We start from the raw sequence: 21,018 nt of genomic DNA, 5'->3' as shown, positions 1-21,018 counted from the left end.
ATCAAGGGTAACCCATGGAACAGAGAACTTGAATTTAAATAAGGAAATCCGGTCTGATAGTCAATACAGTCAGCACCTGTGAATTTATTTATAGCCATTGCCTTGGCTTTTTATATGAATGGACTTCTTGAATTATGTTTTAGGGTGGAGTCACTCAAGCAGGCTGCTTACTCACTAATTGGCCCTCCACAAACCACATCCAGACAGATGACGTCCCGAGTGTAGCCAACACGGTGCTTTGGAAAATAAGAATTAGTGAGTTGTCAAGTCGAGGTCTTGGGTGTCTCCTTCACAAACCACCTAAAAGGGCCACTTATTTAATGCCCCGGGTACCAGACAATCCGGTTCCACTTCTAGTCGTCCATTTCCATCTGCTGGTCAGTATTCCTGTCTGAATATTCCTGCATCCATTTCAACTGAGTCCTCACAGGACCTGAGACTTTCTCTTGAACCTCTAGTTTGTTGTGACGCCAGCTGTTTCCGCCTCCTCTTTCTCCGCAGCCATCTGGGGAGTCTGTTTCCAAATCCTGACTTGTTTCTTCACGCTCCTCTGCCTTTCTTATGTAAAATAGAAGGGTTTTATTGAAACTAAACTTAGATGTCTATTAATACACACCATACGAAACTAGTTTATACACGGCCTAGGGGAGAACGAAGTCAGAGGTGGCAGCCTTGAGACAGCTTTGCTAGGAGTGGTGATGACTAGGGACCAGGGACACAGGAGGCGACACGGGAAGTGGGCTGTTCACAGACGGCTGCATCTGTCTGTAGGCCTGCACCTTAGTTAATTCCAGTGACTATCCAACTCTAGGCATACCTCAGGATTGAAACTTACCTGCCCAGAGGTCTGGTTTCTAAAAGCAAGGCACGAGGCTTCCTTCCAAAGGGGAATTTAGCTCTGGCTTTCCCCCATGTCTCTGCATTCCTGCCTTACCGTGGTCTCCATGATCAGCTCTTTATTCCCTCAAACCCCTCCCCATCAACGAGGAAGACAGTGACCCCGAGCATGGGGCTATGGGGGGGGGTGAGGTGTGGGAAATACAGTCTCGTAAACCCGTGTTGCTTAAAATTAAAATATAATTTAACTGATTGCTAATTTTCTACTAGGGAGGTGGATTAGCAGATAGAGCCTAGACTCTATCCTGAACCCACGTAAAGGTGGAAGAAGAGAACCAGACCCACAAAGTTGCCCTCTGTCCACATGTGCACTGGAGCACAATACTCCCCCACACAACACACAGGCAGTAATAAATAGAAATAAAATGAATATGTTTAAAATAATTTTATGTTGAATATTAAAACAATATATACACACATTATATATATATATATATATTTAGCTGTAGTTACGGAGGAAGAGGCCCAGCTCCGCAGTATAGCATGCCTCCTGGGCTCCTGGGGATTACAATCTTTTAGAGACTGCCATTCATGCAAACCAGATTGTTGGTCACAGTGCAGAAAAGTTTCAGAATGAGCCTGTATGAAGCAGAATCAGGGTTTATTAACAGACTTTTTTGGTTTTTTTTGTTGTTGTTGTTGTTGTTTTTGAGACAGGGTTTCTCTGCAACTTTGGAGCCTATCCTGGAACTTGCTTTTGTAGATCAGGCTGGCCTTGAACTCACAGAGACCTGCCTGCCTCTGCCTCCCAAGTGCTGGGATTAAAGATGTGTGCCACCACCGCCCTGCTAGTGAAAGACTTAAGATTTACTTTTTTTTTATTTATGAGAATGTGTGTGGTATGTGGGGTGTGTGTGTGTGTGTGTGTGTGTGTGTGTGTGTTAAGGCTTCCCACAAAAGCCAGAAGAGGGCATCATTATCTCTTGGCGCTAAGTTACAGGCAGTTGTGAGCAAGCTGATGTGGGTGCTGGAACTAAATTCTGGTCCTCTGGAAGGGCAGTGGGTGCCATCCCTCCAGCCTCATTTAAAAAATTTTAATTGAAAATATTTCCTCCTTTTTAAAATTTAGTTTTGGATTTTTGAGACAGGGTTTCTCTGTGTTCTTGGCCGTCCTGGAACTCACTTTGTAGACCAGGCTGGCCTGGAACTCACTCTGTAGACCAAGCTGGCCTGGAACTCCCTCACTCTGGAATGTAGGAATGAAAGGTGAGAGCCACCACCGTCCAGTGAAAATTGGAAATATTTCTATGTAAAAGAAATACTGTCTTTTTGTTGGCCGCCTTCACAGCAAATGTCACTGATTGTGCTGGAATCTTTGCTTCTCAGCTCCACAGTGAGGTACCTTGCTTCTCTCCCATGACCCCCCTGATTTTCCTGTCTTTCCATCCTTGTTTATTGAGTTTAGTAGAATGTGTTAGAATGAACCTACCTGCTTTTCATTTGTTTTCATGGGGGTTGATTATGAGGGGTGCACACACATAACACAGAGCACATGTGGAGGTCAGAGGATAACCTTGTGGAGTTGGTTCTCCTTCTCCACCTCCATGTGGGTTCTGGGGGTCAAAGTCAGGTCGCCACGCTTGTGCAGCAGGCACTGTTACTCACTGAGCCCTCTGACCTGTTTCTTTATTACTTTTCGAATTATTTCTCTCAGGACTTTTCAGATTATATATGAACCTTAAGTGTGTGGCCTCCATTTTTTTCTGTCGCTCAGTGCTGCCTCCAAACATCTCTTGTATTTATCCCAACCTTTCTGCTCTTGGTATCGCCACGTTAGCCTAATCTCATGTTCCATCCTCCAAGAACGTCCTTAGCTCCCTAAACACTCCAAGGCCTTCTGCTTTGATCCGCACACGCTGGCCGAGCTTATCTGCCTAAGACACTTCTTTTATCATAACGCACTCCTCGGCTAAGACGAACCCCCTCTCTGCCCCCATACAGTCTAACTGTTTGGTAACAAACTGATAAAAGGCGCCCCCTTTAAAACCTGACTGGGCACTTCATCTAATACTCCCAGGAACCCTAGCATCTAGACTGCCAGGCTCTTGACTCTTTCAACCAGTCTGAAAGGGCGGCAGCACTTGACAGAGCTGAGAAGGTGGAAGGAGATGCAACTGGGACCGGAAGGCTGCAAAGGTGCTAAAGAAGGTCAAGACATCCAAAACTTGAGTTGGTTTATACAGTGCCTCACAGTTGGCCCTAGAGCCATCACCGGGCTGGATCTGTCATTTGACAGAACAACTGACTTGAGAAAATAGTTCTATTTTTATTTTGGAAAAAAAAAATCAAACTGGAGAAGCAACCAGAGAAGCTTATGTGAAACAGGCTCCCCTTGCTCATTCATTCTAAGCATAAAATTCAAGTATCAGTATGCGATGTGTACAATTTTGTCATAAACTATGGGAAACTGGCTGAGCATGGGAGCACACAACTATAATCCCAGCACCTGGCAGGCCAAAGAAGAAAGAGCAATCACCACGTGCTTGTTGAGAGCGTAGACTACAGCCTGAGACACTGTCTCAAAAAAAAAAAAAAAAAAAAATAGGGTGACTATGAACTGATTTGCTGCAATCTAAAGAGCCGTGACATCATCATCATAATATTTCAGGGGCTGGAATGATGACTCGGTACTGAAAAGCTATTGATGTTCTAGCTGATGGCTGGAATTCAGTTTCCCAGAACCCACCTCGGGCATCTCACAACCAACTGGACGCAAGTGTTTAGCCAAATACTCAAATTTTTAGCTTGGGAAGCAAATCTCGTGTGTCAGAATGCATCTCAAATTGCATGAGCTTCTGCGGTACTGTTTTTAAGACCGTAGCCCTTTCACACACTCTTCTAATTCTTTCATGTCTACAAATCGCATGCCTTGCCAAATACTGTTGAGCAAAGTTGTTTCGCACACAAGTCTTGAAAGAAGACCAAGTTACACGCCACTACATAGTGTCACGTTTAGATGCGTTGTCTAGCAAGTGCTTCAAATGCTTCTTCCATCAATCGGGTGTGAATGCGTCCTCCACATAAGATTCCATAAGAACGAGGTGATGTCATGTTAATGCAATGCTTGGGATGAGCAAGAGCTCTTTCTCAACCGTAGGGCTGTGGGTGGCTTCTTATCAGCCTGACCACAGCAGCCCTTTCGGGGAATTTCTCTCTAAGAAGCTAAAGGACTCTCCAAAAGAGCGGGGCTTTGATGCATACTGATTTCAACTACTTTCCGTAAGTTCAACGGGCACGGACCCTGCTCGGGCTTGGGGAAGCAGGTGTCGTCCCACCTCCTCGGCTTCGTTCCCGACGCTCTAGCAGCCCTGAAGCCCGCAGCTCCACTCCTCCCCCCCCAACCCTGGACGCTCTGGCAATGAAAACACCACCACGTGGCCTGCCGCCTAGGCCTCACTCACCTTCGACCAATAGCAAGCGGTGTCTACGGATCGGGGGCGGGTCGTCATCAACGGTCCCGCCCACTAACATCACTGATTGGTCAAAGAGTTGGTGGCCAATCGTGACTGGCTGAGGAGACCCTGTCCTGGTCTGTCAGTGGCTCAGTTCCGGAGATAAGAGGCGGGGTGAGTAGGGGGGGGCTGGCTGTTGAAGGGGCGGGGATAGAGGCAGGGCCGAACTAAGTGGAAGTGGATCGGGCCGGGACCTGGTTGGCTTTGGGCAAGGCTCGAGCTGTGAGGGGGAGGGGCTAGGCGAAGGGGCGGGGCTAAGTCCGATCCGGGCGGGGTCAGAGCCCGGCTGGTCCAGGATGAAGCCGCAGCTCTGAGGGGAAGGGTCTGGAGGGGGCGGGGTTAAAGGGCTCTGAGTGGGCGGGGCCTGCCTGGGGGCGAGGCCAGGGCGGGACCCAGGCGGCAAGCCGGCCGACGGAGCCGGCGCGGGCGGGCTGCTGAGGTGGCTGTCCCCCGCTCCAAGCTGCGGCTTCCCGGGTCGAGCCCCCAATGGAGGCCGAAGCCGCAGATGCCCCTCCGGGTCGAGTGGAGGCGGCGCTCAGCTGCTTCTCTTTCAACCAAGACTGCACGTAAGCCAAGGCGCCAGCCCCCTGGCCGGGGAAGTGGGGGGACAGAATGTCGCCACCAAAGGGTGTTGTCCTGTAACGCAACTGGTGGCCAGCCAGGGCCGGCGCGCGGACGGTACCTCGGAGGGGTAGCCAGCGCCAGCGGGGTTGGTTAGCAGTGGGCGTCGAACCCACCCAGACGACCCCTCCCTCCACTGCCAGCGCCTGCCAGAAGGGGCTGGCCAGGGTGACCCGAAGAAGTCAGCAAGGAGTAGGGTGGAGGGGGCCTTGAATGTGGGGGACCTGGCGTGGGCCACCTAGTGACCGAAACGGAGATGTGGGACCAAAACAAAGGCGACGGGAGAGGGGATGGTGCAACTTGACTGGAGAGGATGCTAGTTGGGAAGATGAGGAAAACTTTACCATTTGTCCTTGAGTATCTCAACGTGGCATTTGGGCAGGGCCTCCGACAAAGAAGCAGCCTATCCCTGTGGCCAGGCCAGCCCGAGGAACGGGGCATCTTGGCTGGTCGCTTTGGCTGTAGGAAGCTTTGCTTTATTTCCCTCACTGTGTTTTTTTCGCCGTCCACCCAGTCGCACGAATCTCCTCCGGGAAGCTCGGGAGCCCCTTCTCAGTCCCAGACAGCTTCCCATCCCGGAAGGAGGCGCTCCACCCTGTTGCTTTTAAGTGAATTTTTAATGTTTCACTTTGATGGTCACCATTTGGACTTTGGTCCACGAACAAGGAATTGCTCGCCTGTGTTCTAGGCTTATGCAGGATTAGATCTTCTGTTTCCTTCCCTGTTTTCATGGAAGCCAGCCTGAGGACCATATGGAATAATCTCTTTGGAATGTGGAGCCCTGAAGCATCAGACAGCCAGGGCCGGGATGACTACTTCCCAGTGCCCCACTTCCGGCTGTACCAGTTTCTGCCTTGTTCCTTGTTTGGAGTCAGCTTCAGGCTTGGGCTCTGGCTGCCGGTGGCTGAGCTGTGCTAATATTGAACGCTCAGTGGTGTAATTAAGGCCATAAGCAGTCCTGGTTTCCATTCCCTTTGTGTTTCTGTCTGAAAACCTCTGCTCTGAACAATATGTCTTTGTTTGAAAAATCTGTGTGTGTAATCGTGTAATCGAGTAACTCGACAGTTTGGTTGGATGAGTGACTCTCAGGCTGCCTCTGACCGCAACCCACAATAAAAAGTACATATTACAACATCTCCCAATAGCCATAGACATGTAATAATATTCATAAACTATGAAGCCTGGTGCACTCTGGGCATTTTTTTGGTATTCTGCAAAATCCAGATGGCCTTGAACTCCCTAGTAGTAGAGGTTTCAGATTGTGGTCCTCCCGTCTCCTGCTCCGGAATGCTGAGATTATAGGAAGTATTGTTATCACCACACAGCCCTTCAGGCAGTGCTGGGGATTGAATCCAGGACTTTGTGTGTGCTAGACAAGCCCAACACTGTTTCGTGTGTGTGTGTGTGTGTGTGTGTGTGTGTGTGTGGTATGACGGAGTGCAGGGTATGGAGCATAAGACCCAACATCTCGATCACGCTTAGCAAAGACTCTACCACTGAACTACAGCATCCAGGCCCTGGAATTTTTTATGGGTTTTTTGTTGTTGTTTTTAAAGCTGTTGTAAACCTGTTGAGTTGCTTTGGGGGATCCTCTCGAGATGGAGACTCAAATGCATGCTAGAATAGATAAAATTCAGAAGTTTTGTAAGAAACTTTTGCAAGAGTGTTGTCTGTTGTAATGCCGGGCAGCGTTTTCCTTCCTAATTGAACCTAGGTGAAAGGGGGAGTTGGTTCACTTACAATAGTAAATCAGACACCTAAATTACACTTCCCGATATCAGTGGATCTGGAAAGCAAATGTTATTGTCTACTCCAGCTATGAATAATACAGAGTAACGGTCGGATAAGACCACTGTTTCCCAAAACTGCTTTGAAAGTTGGTTTCCTAGGTCCCTGCTGCAGCTCTGTTTTCCTGGATGACGGCTGTGCTGGGCAGCTCTACCTCACCTATAAATAAAGGTCTTGTCACAGTCAGTTGCTTGGAGGCCTGGAGGTTATGACATTGAATTTTAGAAGTCATCTTCCTTGCTGGATGCATTTGGAGAATTGGTCTGTCTTTTTCTCTATGTGTGAGCTGAGCTTGACATCTAGTCTTTCTAGAGAAGGTAGATAAAGAGAATTAAATTGTCAGCTACTCATACTTACTGCTTTGAGCTGGGCTAGAAACCTCAGGGGTCTTTTAAAGCTTGTCATCCAGGTTTGTCTCCAACTCCACTTCTATAAGCAGTGATGGGGAATGTGTAGGGGTGCAAACTGGCACAGTCACTTTGGAAATCAGTATGGTGATGTCTCAGAAGATTAGGAAACAATCTACCTCAAGACCTAGCAATACCACTGTTGGGTATAAACCCAAAAGATGCTCAATCATGCCACAAGGACATGTGCTCAGCTATGTTCATAGCAGCATTGTTTGTCATAGCCAGAACCTGGAAACAACCTAGATGCCTCAGAACTAAAGAATGGATAAAGAAAAAGAAAATGTGGTACATTTACACAATGGAGTACTACACAGCAGTGAAAAAATGACATCTTGAAATTTGCAGGCAAATGGGTGGATCTAGAAAAAAACATATTGAGTAAGGTAACTGAGACCTATAAAGACAAATATAATATGATTTCATTCATAAGTGGCTTTTACATATAAAGAAAAACCAGCCTACAGGCCACAACCCCAGAGAAACTAGACAACAATGAAGACCCTAAGAGACATATATGGATCTACATAGGAAGGAGAAAAGACAAGATCTCCTGAGTAAATTGGGAGTATGGGGGTCACTGGAAAGAGTAGAAGGGGAGAGGGTAGAAGAGGAAAGGGGAAGAAGGAGGGAGTGGAGAAAAAATATATATAGTTCAATAAAAACAAAAATAAAAATAAAGGACTTATGGATAAAATAAGATATAAATCCGAAGTCCTCAATTTGGAGTTGTTTAGGGTCATCGAGCAATCATTTAGAACAAAACGGTGATCATCGTTACCTTTTCTTACGAATGCAACCCTTCTGAGCCAAGTGTGGCGACTTGTGAGGAATCCTAGGTGCTCCTGAGGCAAGAGGAGAAAGATGTAGGAAGATCACGTTAGCCCACAGCCTCAGAGGCAGCGTGAGTAGCAGAGAAAAGGCCCCTTTACAAACACAAAATTAAGAAACTCAGTTGTCAGAACTTATGCCTGGAAATTATGATTTTGAACTTATTCATTACACACACACACACACACACACGTGTGGGGGAGCGCGCTGACCACAGTGTGCATGTGGGGGGAGCGCAGCTATAGTGCGCGAGTGAAGGCGAGAGAATACGTTTGTGGAGTTAGACCTTCTCCTTCCACCTGGGTCTGGGGTTCAAATCCAGATCACGTGGCGTACAGTTGAACCACCTCATCAGCCTTTGACACTTTAAATCGCTAAGTCTTTTGGTTACTTTGTTTTTGCTGTTTGGGCTGACGCCTGCTTTATTTTGTTTACATAGCCCTAAATGCCTTCCAATTGGACAGCGCCTGCCTCTGCCGCCTCTGCCTCCTCTCCCATGTGCTGGGATTAGGCATCTCTTTTAGTTTTGTTTTAGGACTCTACAGTGTCTTTTTTTCCCTTGTGTGCAAGCTTTACACCTTCAGTTTACAACTAAGGGTGTCTACACTTACAAGAAGAAAGTTTAAAAGCAACCATCAGGGCTAAGGATGTCACTAAATCAGTAGATGCTCGTCTAGCAAGCACGAAGCTCTGGGCTCCGGCCCTAGCGCATTTCCAAGGCCAGCCTGGGCTACATGAAAACTGCATCAGAAAACAAAACAAAAACCCAAGGTAGTAACTACTCCAGAATATTTTAGAGCTCAGAGATGCTCCTCGCCTACTTTTATAACTGCTGGCATTTGTCTGCAGTGCTGGGTGCCAAACCCCGAGTTTGACTGTACTGCAGCAGCAGCAAGGCAGCCGTCGTCCGCAGGACAAGCACAGCTACTCTTCGGGTCGGAGGGCTCGTGTGTGCCTCGCTGGTTACAAGCTGACAGTGAGATGCTGTTCCTGGATCCGAGGAAAGAACAAATATTGGTGTAGTAAAGGGAATTCTAAAATCACGTGACTTTCTTTTTTTAGGTAGCGAAACAAGAGCCTTGGCATCCAGGCTTCTAAGTTGCTTATTTTAGTATATGCTTCTCCGTGAAGAATGGGCCTCTGCTTGGCGTGTATTTGCTTTAAATGAGGAAGTTGGACTGAACCACCGAGAAGCTCATTTCAACCCCAACATTCCATATTCCTAGGGCAGAAGTGCTTGTGGTAATAGCGCTCATCCTGAGAGTGTTCTCCGTAAGGTTTTAGTCTCCTCCAGTTTTTGAGAACAAAGTAGGAGAGGGAGAGGTGATTTGTTTTGTGAGACGGGGTTTCTCGTGAGACGGGGTTTCTCCGCGCATCTTTGGCTGCCCTGGCACTAGCTCCACTGCTCAGGCTGGCCTTGAACTCACAGAAATCCACAGGCTTCTGCCCCCTGAGTGCTGGAGTGCTGGGGTTAAAGGCAAGTACCACCATTGCCTGGGGAGAGGTGATTTTTAAGGTCCAGTTAGAGGCAACACGTTTGCTTTCTCTTTTTCTTGTTTGAGACAGTCTTGTCACAGCTGACCTTGAACTCACTAGTCTTGTTAATCTGTTCCAGGCTGACCTTGAACTCACAGAGAGCCGCCTGCCTCTGCCTCCTGAGTGCTGGGAATTTAAGGTGTGTACCACCACCACCTGGGGGGGGGGGTAGGTGATTTTTAAATTCCTGCTTGAGGCAACAAATTTGCTTTCTCTTTTCCTTGTTTGAGACAGTCCTGTCACAGTTCTAGGACGGCCTTGAATTTAAGGTCCTTTTGAGGGCTGGGGTTCCACCTGGTCACTCATTTTGTTTCCAACACGCCCCCAAGGATCCCTAGTATCTTAGATAACTTTCCATCTCCGTGATAAACACTGCAGCCAAAAGCAGTGTGGGGGGAGGAAAAGGGCTCGGTTCACTTCATAGCTTTACCATCCATCACGAAGGCACGTGCAGGCAGTACAGTGCTTGAGACAGAGGAAAGGAAGCAGAGCCCTGGAGAAGCCTGCTTACCAGTTTGCTTCATACTGAGCTGCTCAGCTTGCTGTTTTAGTCAACTGGGACCACTGTCCAGGCATGGCCCCACCCACAGTGGGATGAGCCTCTCAAATCACTCATTCATCAAGAAAATATTCCACAGACTTACCTACAAACCAGTCTGATAGGGAGGCATTTTTTCGGGCAAGGTTCCCTCTTCCCAGCTTGTTATCAAGTTGAGAAAAAAAAATCTAACCAGCACACTTGGGTTTACACCATCCCTTTATTTATGGTTAAAAGTGGAAAATTGGGGCAGGGATGATAGCTGAGTTAGTGAAAGGTAGGTTCGAGCCCCAGAATCGATATAATATTAATAGTAATAATAACACCAATAAATAAATAAAACAAGCTGGATGAGATGGGACATGCTTGTAATCCCAGCTCTGGGGAGGTGGAGACTGGAGGATTCCTCCCTCGACTGCCAGTCAGCATTGCCTCTCCACTGAGCTCTCTGAAGTGTGGACAGCACACACACACACACACACACACACACATGCACGCAAGCCTAAACATACATATACATGAACACACAGACACAAAGTGTAAAAATTAAAAACCTTTTCTTAGCCCACTTTGAAGCAAATAAATGTTTTTTTATTTTATTTACTGGTTATGGTAATAGCTTTATAGGGCACAGCATAAAGCAGTTCCCAAATCTAGCTGGAGGTTAGAGAACTTGAATTAAAAATAAAACAATTAAGCTCTCCAATAGAGTTTCTAAAGTATATATAGTATTTTTCATACTGGTGAAAGGAAGTATTTTTAAAATGTTGTGTATTTATTTTCTATTTTGAACACTTCATTAATTTATTTTGTGTGTATGCGTGTGGCAGGGTGCACTCATGCCATGGCATGTGTGTAAAAATGTTTCCCATACCACAGCGAGGGGCCTGAGTTTGAGTTTGAGCACCTACCTCAAAAGCCAGGCATGGAGACTCAAATCGTTCCATAGTGGACGGAGAGACAAGAGGATCCCTAGGGTTTGCTACAGCCAGCTTAGTCCAATCAGGGAGTGTCAGGTTTGGAAAGAGACTCCTCCAATCATAAAAATATAGGTGGATATAAATTGAGAAAGACCCTGAGGTTTGTCTCTAGCCTCCACATATGTGTACCTGCACATATACATGTGTGTGCATGCGTGCCACGCATGCGCGCACATACACACACACAGACACGCACAGAGGAGGCCGTAAATACTCATAATGATAATGACTCACCCTCCAATAAAGGGCTGCCCAGCCAAACAGTAAGACAGTCCCTCAAGCATCGTGGAGGTGGAGGTACAATTGAGCGTTCCTTTTTTCCTGTGCCTGCCCAACTAGGAACAAAACAAGAGCTTGTGGGAGCTTTGACATTTTGCATAGTGAAAGAGCCCAGGCAATTTCGGTCTCTTAAAAAGTCTCCTTTGACCTTTTCCCTTTTCCTCATGACTACCTGCCAAAGCCTGCTTTGCCTTGAATAGGCTATCAAGGATCTGAGTTCTGAAGATGTTTGCCGGTGTCATAGCAGCCTCTGGGGAAAGGGCTGTGAGTTCTCAGACAGGGCTGTGGTTGGGATGCAGTGTCTGTCGCCATCCCTGTGATGTCATTATCTTCTGCAGATCCCTAGCAATTGGAACCAAGGCCGGTTACAAGCTGTTTTCTTTGAGTTCTGTGGAGCAACTTGACCAAGTCCATGGAAGCAGTAAGTACACGTGTATGGGCATGTGTGTGCATGTGTGTTTGTGTCTCTGTGTGTCTGTCTGTCTGTGTGTCTGTCTATGTGTGTCTATTTGGTTGAAGGAACACCACATCCTCCCCTTAGACATCAATCCTTTTTGGTTTTGTTCTTAATTTTCTTTTTGGAATTCTGGGGATTAAACCCACTGGTCTCTTTAAAGCACCCGACCACCAAGGGTATGCCCCAGCCCTAGACTTCAGTCTTGAGCTTCTGGTTTCTGTCTTAGCCATCAGCCTCAAGAGTTGGTGCTGTTCAGATTTGAATACAAGCCATTGTCTCCTCATGCACAAAAGCCACAATGAAGCTCCTATTGAAATCTGGCAATAATTTAAGTGACATTTTCTTCTTTGTAAGAAGAAGGCCCTTGTTTGGAATCATGTTGTTGGTGCTTTTCTATATATCTGTGCTCATGGTGATCAGCTTTGGTCATTGTCAACCCAAAGAGGGACTTGTTGCTTCTTTTTGCCGCTACACTGGCTCTGTAGCTTGTTGACACCATTCCCGTTGGAGGGACATGCTTTATACACTTGAATGTAGAAACACGGTCATATCTGCATAGCACAGATTACAGATGTTGAAGTATTTCTAGTGAGTATTAAAAATAACCCCACGTTAGAAATGTGGCTGTGATTTTTTTTCAGGGTAATAATTTGTGCTGTTGCCGTAGCGACAAATACTTCACCTCTGCATCTTCTGGAAAGAAACTGGTTTTGTAAATAATAATTGGGACTCCTAATTCATTATTTATCTATCTATTTTTAGTCTCTGCGTATGGTAGAAATGTGTGCATGAGAGGATGTGTGCCCATTCATGTGTGTCCATCCTCACCTTCCCTCTTGAGACAGTCTCTTTATTGCCTGCCATTGTGTGTCCTGAGCAAACTGGGCCATGGCCTGCCGGGGATTCTCATATAGAACATTGGGATCAGAGACCTGTGCTACCACATCCAACTTTATATGGGCTATAGGGCTTTGAACTCAGGTCCTCATGTGTGCATAACAAGCATTACTGATGGAGGATACCCAGTAGCAAGACCAAGACCGAGAGCCCATGTGTGAGCTAGCCCATGAGGTACCCAGTGTCACAGACAGTCTTTCTCAGAGAGGCTGTCTGTGAGACCTCACTGTTGTCTCTCCTCGCAGATGAAATCCCCGATGTGTACATTGTGGAACGCCTCTTCTCCAGCAGCCTGGTGGTGGTGGTCAGTCACACGAAGCCTCGGCAGATGAACGTGTACCACTTCAAGAAAGGCACTGAGATCTGTAATTACAGCTACTCCAGCAACATTTTGTCCATACGGCTGAACCGGCAGGTGAGGAGGCAGAATCCGCATGGTTTCTAGGCTGCTGCGAATTGGAACAAAACTAAAGCATCTCTAAAAGTGAATGTCTTTGGGCTGACTAGATGACTCAGCAGATAAAGGCTCTTGTCACCAAGCCTGGTAAGCTGAGCTCAGTCCCCACTACCCATATGGTGGAAGGACAAAACTGACTCCTATAAGTTGTCCTCTGACCTCCACATACATGTAGTAAGTACATGGGCATGCACACACAGACAGAAATAAATAAATGCAGTAGACAGTTTTAAGGTGAATGTCTATGAGGTATAGCTCAGAATTCCTGCTGGCATGTGCAGAGCCCTGGATTTGATCCCCAGTTCCCCATAGACAGAGTAGAGAAGTGGTGTGAGTGAGCCTGTGATACCAGGATAAACCCAGGAGGGAACCTGTGATGCCAGCGCTCAGTAGGCAGAGGCAGGAGAATCGGGAGGTCAAAGCCATCCTTCTTGGCAGCGTAGCAAGTTTGAGCCTGGTGTGAACTACATGAGACCCTGTCTTTAAAAAAAAAAAAAGAAAAAGTAAATGACTCTAAAGCCGGCATCAAATGCTGTAGATCATTTAACAGAGCTTTTAACTGCAGGCTTGGGCTCAAGGCTCTGTGATGTGACTCTTCTCTAGTCATACTGCCTGATGTCTCTCCGGCATCGGCCATTGCCTGCCAAAGCTCGCCATCTCTTCAGGCAGGCTGGGCACCAGCACAGATAGATTGGAGCGCCAACACAAGTCTGTCATCTAAGCTGCCTTAGGACATCTAAAAGGAGAGGATCTTCCTGTCTTGGCCTGAGGCAGTAAGATTTATTGTGCATAGTGGCCCTGCCTCTGAGAATGGCTTACTGGAGATGAGGGTGTGGTCTCCCTGGGTCTGCTTTGAAATCAGGTTGGTGAATCTGACTTTCTGCTATTGGTCAGCTATACTAATATCCACCACTTCCCTGCCCTGCAGGGGATTGAACCTAGGATGTCTCTCAGCTGAGCAAGAGCTCTACCTCTGAGCTATCAGGTCTACAGCTCCTCCAGCTAACCCTTAAGGATATATTCTTGTAGTGTTTCTATTGCTGAAAGGAAGAGTACTCTGATCTCAAATATGCAGTATGCCTTTGAAGAAAAAACATCAGCACTTAGGAGGTATTTAGCATGTTAGCATATTCTCCCTAGAGCGACTGGATTTTACATCCTATGAGATCAGGGACTGTGGCAATTCTGTTCATTCCTGTGACACCTGATGGGCGAGAGCTCCTGAACAATTTTTGGGCCTACTTGTTAAATAAGTGTATCCACTTATTCAAGAGACTCTTCCTGGGATATGCAGGGTTATCTGCTTGGTTCAGTATTTCAGGAACAGTGAACCAGTGACATTCCTAGAGGATAGTGGCCTCCTCCTCCTCCTCCTCCTCCTCCTCTTCCTTCTTCTTCTTTTCTTCCTCTTCCTCCTCCTCCTTCTCCTTGAATCTGAACTATTAAATGCAGATTAATAATTTTAATACTTATTTTATGTCTATGAGTAGTTTGTCTACATGTATGTATACCACATGTGTACAGTGCCTGATGAGGCCGAAAGGGTGGTACATCCCTTGGGACTGAAATTACAGACAGTTGTAATTTCTTCCACATGATTGCTGGAACTGAACTCAAAATCCTCTGCAAGAGAAGACACCATTCTTGCCACCATTCTTAACTGCCAATCTATCTCACTAACCCTATGATTATTATTTTTTAAATAACGAGATCAAGTATTTTGTTAAGGTTCTGAGATATTTTGAATTTTTTGTTTTGTTTCATTGAGATAATCTCATTCAGTAGCCTAGGCTAGCGTGGAACTCAAAGTGATCCTCCTGCTTGAGCCCCTACTACCCCAAATGCTGGGTGAGTGAGCTAGAAGAGTGAGCACCACACCTGGCTCATTGCTTTGAGTCAATCAGCTGTGTACAGGAGGGCTACTGAGTTTTTTCAAGTTAATCTTGTGTCCTGCTACATTACTGAAAGTATTTATGAATTGTAGAAGTTTCTTGGTAGAATTTTTGGGATCGCTTATGGAAAGTATCACATCATCACCAAATAGTGGGAGTTTGGCTTCTTTTTTTTCCAATTTGTATCACCCCTGATCTCATTGCTCTAGCTAGAACCTCAAGAACTATCTTGACTAGATATAGAGAGAGTGGACAGCCTTGTCTTGTTCCTGATTTCAGTAGGTTCGCTTTGAGTTTCTTTCCAATTAGTTTGATGTTGGCTGTTGGCTTGCTGTATATTGCCTTTATTATGTTTAGGTATGTTCCTGTATCCCTGCTCTCTCCAAGACCTTTATCATGAAGGGATGTTGTATTTTGTCGAAGGTTTTTTCAGCATCTAATGAAATGGTCATGCAGTTTTTATTTTTTTTCAATCTGTTCATTTGGTGGATTACAATGACAGATTTTCATATGTTGAACCATCCCTGCATCTATAGGATGAAACCAACTTGATCATGGTGGAAAATTTTTCTGTTGTGTTCCTGGATTCAGTTTGCCAGTATTGAGTATTTTTGCATCAATGTTCATGAGTGAAATTGGTCTGTAATTCTCTTTCTTAGTAATGTCTTTGTGTGGTTTGGGTATGTTCCTTCTGATCTATTGTGTGAAACAATTTGAGTAGTATTGGTATTAGTTCTTCTTTAAAAATCTTATAGAATCCTGCTCTGAAACCACCTAGGCTTTTTTTTTTTTTTTGGTTGGGAGACTTTTGATGCCTGTTTCTTTAGCAGTTATAGGTCTATTTAATTTGCTTATCTGTTCTTAATTTAATTTTGGTGACATTTATCCAGAAAATTATCCACTTCTTTTAAGTTTTCCAATTTTGTGGAGTACAGGTTTTCAAAATATGACCCAATGATTCTCTGGATTTCATGCTGGTCCTATTTTTTTTTAGTATATCAACAGGCACTATAGGTAGTTATCTTGTCTCCCATGCCAGGGACTTCCCCCTTGTCTCAGCCTTTTAACCTATTTTGGGCAGGGGTATGGGACGGCATATTCCTTTCCTCAACTGTTTCTTTCTTTTCTTTTCTTTTTTTTTTTTTTTTTTTTTTTTTTTTTTTTTTTTTTTTTTTTTTTTGGTTTTTCGAGAGAGGGTTTCTCTGTGGTTTTGGAGCCTGTCCTGGAACTAGCTCTTGTAGACCAGGCTGGTCTTGAACTCACAGAGATCCACCTGCCTCTGCCTCCCGAGTGCTGGGATTAAAGGCGTGCGCCACCACCGCCAGGCCCTCCTCAACTGTTTCAAGCTGACATTGGGACGTTGTTATCTGGACCCAAGCAGGTTGAAAGGCTAGCCAAAGGTAGGGGTGGTCCAGAGTTGTCAATTAATGGATTTATTAATTTAAATAGTTCCATACCTCCTTAAAACCAGGGGCAAGCAGGAACCAAGATTGGGTCCTGTCATCGGTGCTTGTGAAGGGGGAAATGTAGGAGCCAGCCATGATAAGCTAAACATGAACAAATCACCCAAAGGAAGTTCTTTACTTCTAACCATTATCATCTGCCAGAGTAGGACTTGGTCACTGATAAGTTTAATAGAGCCCTGAGTCTCAGTAGTTTACCCTGAAGCAATACCTGGTTGCAAGAAGAACCACAAACTGAGATTACCCGAGCACCACCCAAGAACAGACCATCCAAAGAAAATGCCTAATGTTCCAACCCACTGTAGATAGGACCACCTGCCAGCGAACACTCACCAGGACACCCCTAGACAAATGTCAGCCAATCAGGGGTCCTGAACCTCAGAAACCTCACCCCCACCTTTACTACTATAAAAACCCAACTCTGAGCTCGAAGCTCTCGTTTATTCCAGTATGTTGGACACGCAGAGAAACTTGCATACAATAAAGGCTCTGCTTTTACATATGGGACTCGGTCTCCTTGTTGGCTTTTGGGGGACTCTTTGGATTTGGGCATAGCAGCTACCTTTTAAAAGTGATTTGCCCATCACCGACCGGAGCTCTCGAGTGGTACCCATGGAATTTGTTGGTACGATTTCGCAGGTAATCTCACCAGCAAAGGAGGCAAGAAAGAGCTACTTAAGGGTCTGAGTCTGTTAGACTTTAGGCACAGCCTCCACTCCACAGAACACTTACTGGCTTCAGGTTCCCACCCCACCCCACCCCACCGTCTTCTAGAGAACAAGGATGTTGAAGCTATCAGCAAGCCAGAGCTAACACCTGTACCTCCCTTTAGCTTTTTGTCTTCCAAGGTGACTTGATGCAGACCTGGAAGGGTTTCAGGTTTTCTTTTCTTAAAGTCACCAGACTTTGGACTTAACTTTTGGCTCAGGCAATTCATCTGCTGTAAGGAAGTCTCACAGCGCCCAGTGCCCGAGGAGCGGCCTGCCCAGGGCAACAGCAAAGGGCATTCATAGGGTGAGCATGTATTGCTCTAAGTAATTATCCTGCCGGTGTCAAGTCTTCAGACTTGTGGCTCCTTTAAAAAAACAAGATGAATGACAAATTTATATAAGAAGTTACAAAGAAGCAAAATCCATGTTTTTGAATAGGGCCTACTAGTGCACGCTTGTAATCCTAGCATTTAGGAGGCCAAGGCAGGGAAATTGCACATCAAAGGGTAGCCTGGGCTATAAAGAATATGGCTCTGCCTCAAAACAAACATAACAGAGCCCTTGTAAAAAGCTAAATGTGGTTGGATGGGCGCGCGCACACACACATGCACACGCGCACACGCGTGAGCACACAGGCGCACACACATGTGCGCGCGCACATACACACACCTGTAACTCTAGTACTTTGGGAAGCTGGGGTCAGCTGACCTCCAGCCTAGATGAAAAGTTCAAGCTGCAGATACAGTGAGAGACCCTGCCTTAAAAGAACAAAGTGGAGAATGATGGCGAAAGGCACCCGACTTCCTTCCTTGGCTCTGCATGTTCACCCTCACACATGTGTACGTGTACCACGCATGTAACCCATCCACAAAATCCCTCTGAATATACAGAAAGGAAAGGTGCTTACAAATCCTGACATGGCAGGATTTGTTCCATTTTCAGTTAATGTCATTATTTCTATTGTGGTTAACACAGAAATGTATTCTCTTAGATGACAACCATAAGCCAGATGTCTTTATCTATGGAAGCTTTTATAGTTATTCAACCATCGGCTTACCCCTAGCCTACTGCAGGTTGGTTGAATTGAAGCCTTTGAGGCAGGCAGATCTTAAGGCGGATATCTAGTTCTCTAGTCGATTAACTACTATAAAATGTAAGATGAAAGTCAAAGTGGGCAGAGAATGTAGCTTAGTTGATAGTGTTTGCCTAGCATGCTCGAAGCCCCAGGTTCAATTCCCACACCACATAAAACCAGAATTGATGAGGCATGCCTGTAACCCCAGCACTTGGGAAGTAGGCACGGGCAAACCAGAATTCAAAGTCAGCCTGGGCTACAAGATGAACCGCAGGGGTGAGCAGAAGGCAGGTGTGGCTGGAGCTATAGAGCAGCCGATGACACAGCAGTTGCCAGCTTGTGCTTGTACCGGAAGCAAACACACATAAGCCAGCTCTTATGTGACTCGGGACAAGTACTTCCCCATACCCTTCCTGCTTTCCTGTTTCCCTCTGGCCAGCATGAGTGGTGACCCAGTGGGGTCCAAATGAGTGGTCCACAGAGCTGACTGCACTGTCATGATGCTGACCATGTCACATGACCCTAAAGGAGATGATGTTCCTACAGGAGGAGCTGTGAGGGCCACTCTCTCCTGAGGACTGCGTCAGGGGCCGGAAGGGGATACCAGAGGCTGTTAGAAACTCAGATAGAAAAAGATAAAAACAAACCCTGGTGTGGCTGGCAGAAGGCAAAGCGATCAGGTGACCTTTTCACAGAGAAGTGGAAATATTTTTGAAAAATATTTAAAGCATATTTTGGTAAATTTTAAAAAAAAATTTTCTGGGGGGCTGAAGAGATGACTCAGTGGCTAAGAGCACTGGCTGCTCTTCCAGAGGACCCAGGTTCAATCCCCAGCACCCATATGGCAGCTCACAACTGTCTGTAACTCCAGTTCCAGGAGATTTCATATTTTCACACCAATGCACATAAAATAAAGTTATTCTGTGTATGTTCTACCAACATTTTATGTATGTGCACCACATTCATGTGGTGACCAAGGTGGACAGAAGACAGCATCATAAGATTCCCTGGAACTAGAGTTACAGACAGTTGTGTGCCACATGGGTGCTGGGAACTGAACCCAGGTGAGCAGCAGTGCCCTTAACTGATGAGCCATCTCTCCAGCCCCCTTTTTATCTTTAAAGTTTATGTGTGTGTGTAATAGGGATAGGGTTGTGTTTGTTCTACAGGGAACATGTGAAGGTGAGAGAACAACTTTCTCTGTGGAGTTGATTCTCTCCTTCTGTCCTTATGTGGGTTCCAGGGATTAAATTTGAGTCCACAAACTTGAGCGAGTCCGTTTTCCCACTGAGCCATCTCACTAATCCCAACTTTGAGATCTTGTTAGAATTTACTTTTCATACAGGTTTAGCACTGTGGCCAGAGTGCTCTAATTAAAATAGAGAAGGGTGCTAGGGGTGAGGTTGGGGTGGGGTGGGGCAAGGTGTCTCAGCCCTGTCGTCCCAGTTACTTGGGCATCTGAGGCAGTAGGACCATGAGTTCAATACTTGCCTGGGCTACAGAGTGAGTCCAAGGCTAACCTTGGCAACTTAGTGAAACCCTAGGTCAGAATACAAAACAGAGAAAGGGAAAATAGTCCAAGGTTTAGCAATGCAGAGAATGTAAAGAAACCTGCATTTGTGTAAGAGGAAGAACTCAATCACCAACACTGAATGTGGGAACAGAACAACAGAAGTGCCCTGAACCCCTTGTTCTAGGGAGGGGGTGGGGAAAAGGAGAGAGGGAGGGAGGGAGAGAGAGAGAGAGAGAGAGAGAGAGAGAGAGAGAGAGATCTTTAAGGTAAAATTCAGGACTTTGTATTTTAAGCATCTGCCCAAGTGGGCGAGGCTGTGTCTGTTTACATTCATAAACGCGGCCTTCAGAAGGCTTCATTAGCATTCCTCCTCCAATAGACAGGGAACCAAGTTAGAACTCACCGATGAGCAAGGACTTGACTGGTCCCTTTTCACAGGCTCTGTGTGGGAGGCTGACGGTTCTGTCTGATTACAGAGGCTGCTGGTCTGCCTGGAAGAATCCATCTATATCCACAACATTAAAGATATGAAGCTGTTGAAGACCCTCCTGGACATCCCCTCAAACCCAACAGGTGAGCTCCAGCCACAGAATCGAACCCTTCCCCTCCCCAATGTGAAGATGCTTATTCCCAAACTGCTTTTTTACCTGGCCTGAAAACCTTGATCCCAGGGTGTGCTTTGGGGGATCTGAATGGTGTTTGAGTTGAAGATGCATTTGAATGGTAATAGATTCAAATTATAGAAATCTGTGGTCCCTGTGGGAAGCTGTGCAGCCTGCCTGGTAGCCCAAGAGAAGCAATCCTTCTTCTGGGAGACATACAAGCAAATGGGCCAGGGCATGTCAGATGGACGCGTGGGAGACTTCATGAATCCGATGTTGAAAGGTGTTTACCCCTAATGCGTTTTTGTGACTGTTCTTTGCAGAGTAGGTATGATAATTAGAAGCAAGTTTTGACTTGGTTTGTCAGCATGGTTAGTTAGCCAGACCATCTGAACTTCAAAGAAGATGTTTTATTACATGATTTTTAAAAATACATTTCTCAACATGGGTGACATACACATTTATATGGTGCACATCATACACGAAGAAAAAACATTTATACTATTAAATTTTAAAGTTAAAAGTATTTTAATGAAAACTAATATTTAGTTTTCAAGAAGCTGTGTTCTAACTTAGTGTCACTAAATGACTACTTCATTTTACTGTAAGTTTCCCGATTGTGT

General features: G+C 45.8%; 1 protein-coding gene across 1 annotated transcript in view; it reads left to right on the top strand.

Moving 5' to 3' along the window:
• Positions 1–4,735: 4,735 nt before the first annotated feature.
• Wipi1 (WD repeat domain, phosphoinositide interacting 1) overlaps positions 4,736–21,018 on the top strand; it is a 39,653-nt gene continuing 23,370 nt past the window's right edge. The window contains exons 1-4 of the mRNA XM_050164205.1: positions 4,736–4,915; positions 11,668–11,750; positions 12,929–13,098; positions 20,270–20,366. Coding sequence (XP_050020162.1) covers positions 4,836–4,915; positions 11,668–11,750; positions 12,929–13,098; positions 20,270–20,366 — 430 coding nt within the window. The 5' untranslated portion in view covers positions 4,736–4,835. The remainder of the gene's footprint in view (positions 4,916–11,667; positions 11,751–12,928; positions 13,099–20,269; positions 20,367–21,018) is intronic.

This window comes from Alexandromys fortis, unplaced genomic scaffold (assembly GCF_014885135.2).
Source record: "Alexandromys fortis isolate MF-2015 unplaced genomic scaffold, M_Fortis_MF-2015_v1.1 scaffold_156, whole genome shotgun sequence".
In the NCBI taxonomy this organism is placed as follows: Eukaryota; Metazoa; Chordata; class Mammalia; order Rodentia; family Cricetidae; genus Alexandromys; species Alexandromys fortis.
Note: the sequence above shows the minus strand (reverse complement) of the source record. Positions and strands in the feature narration are given on the sequence as shown.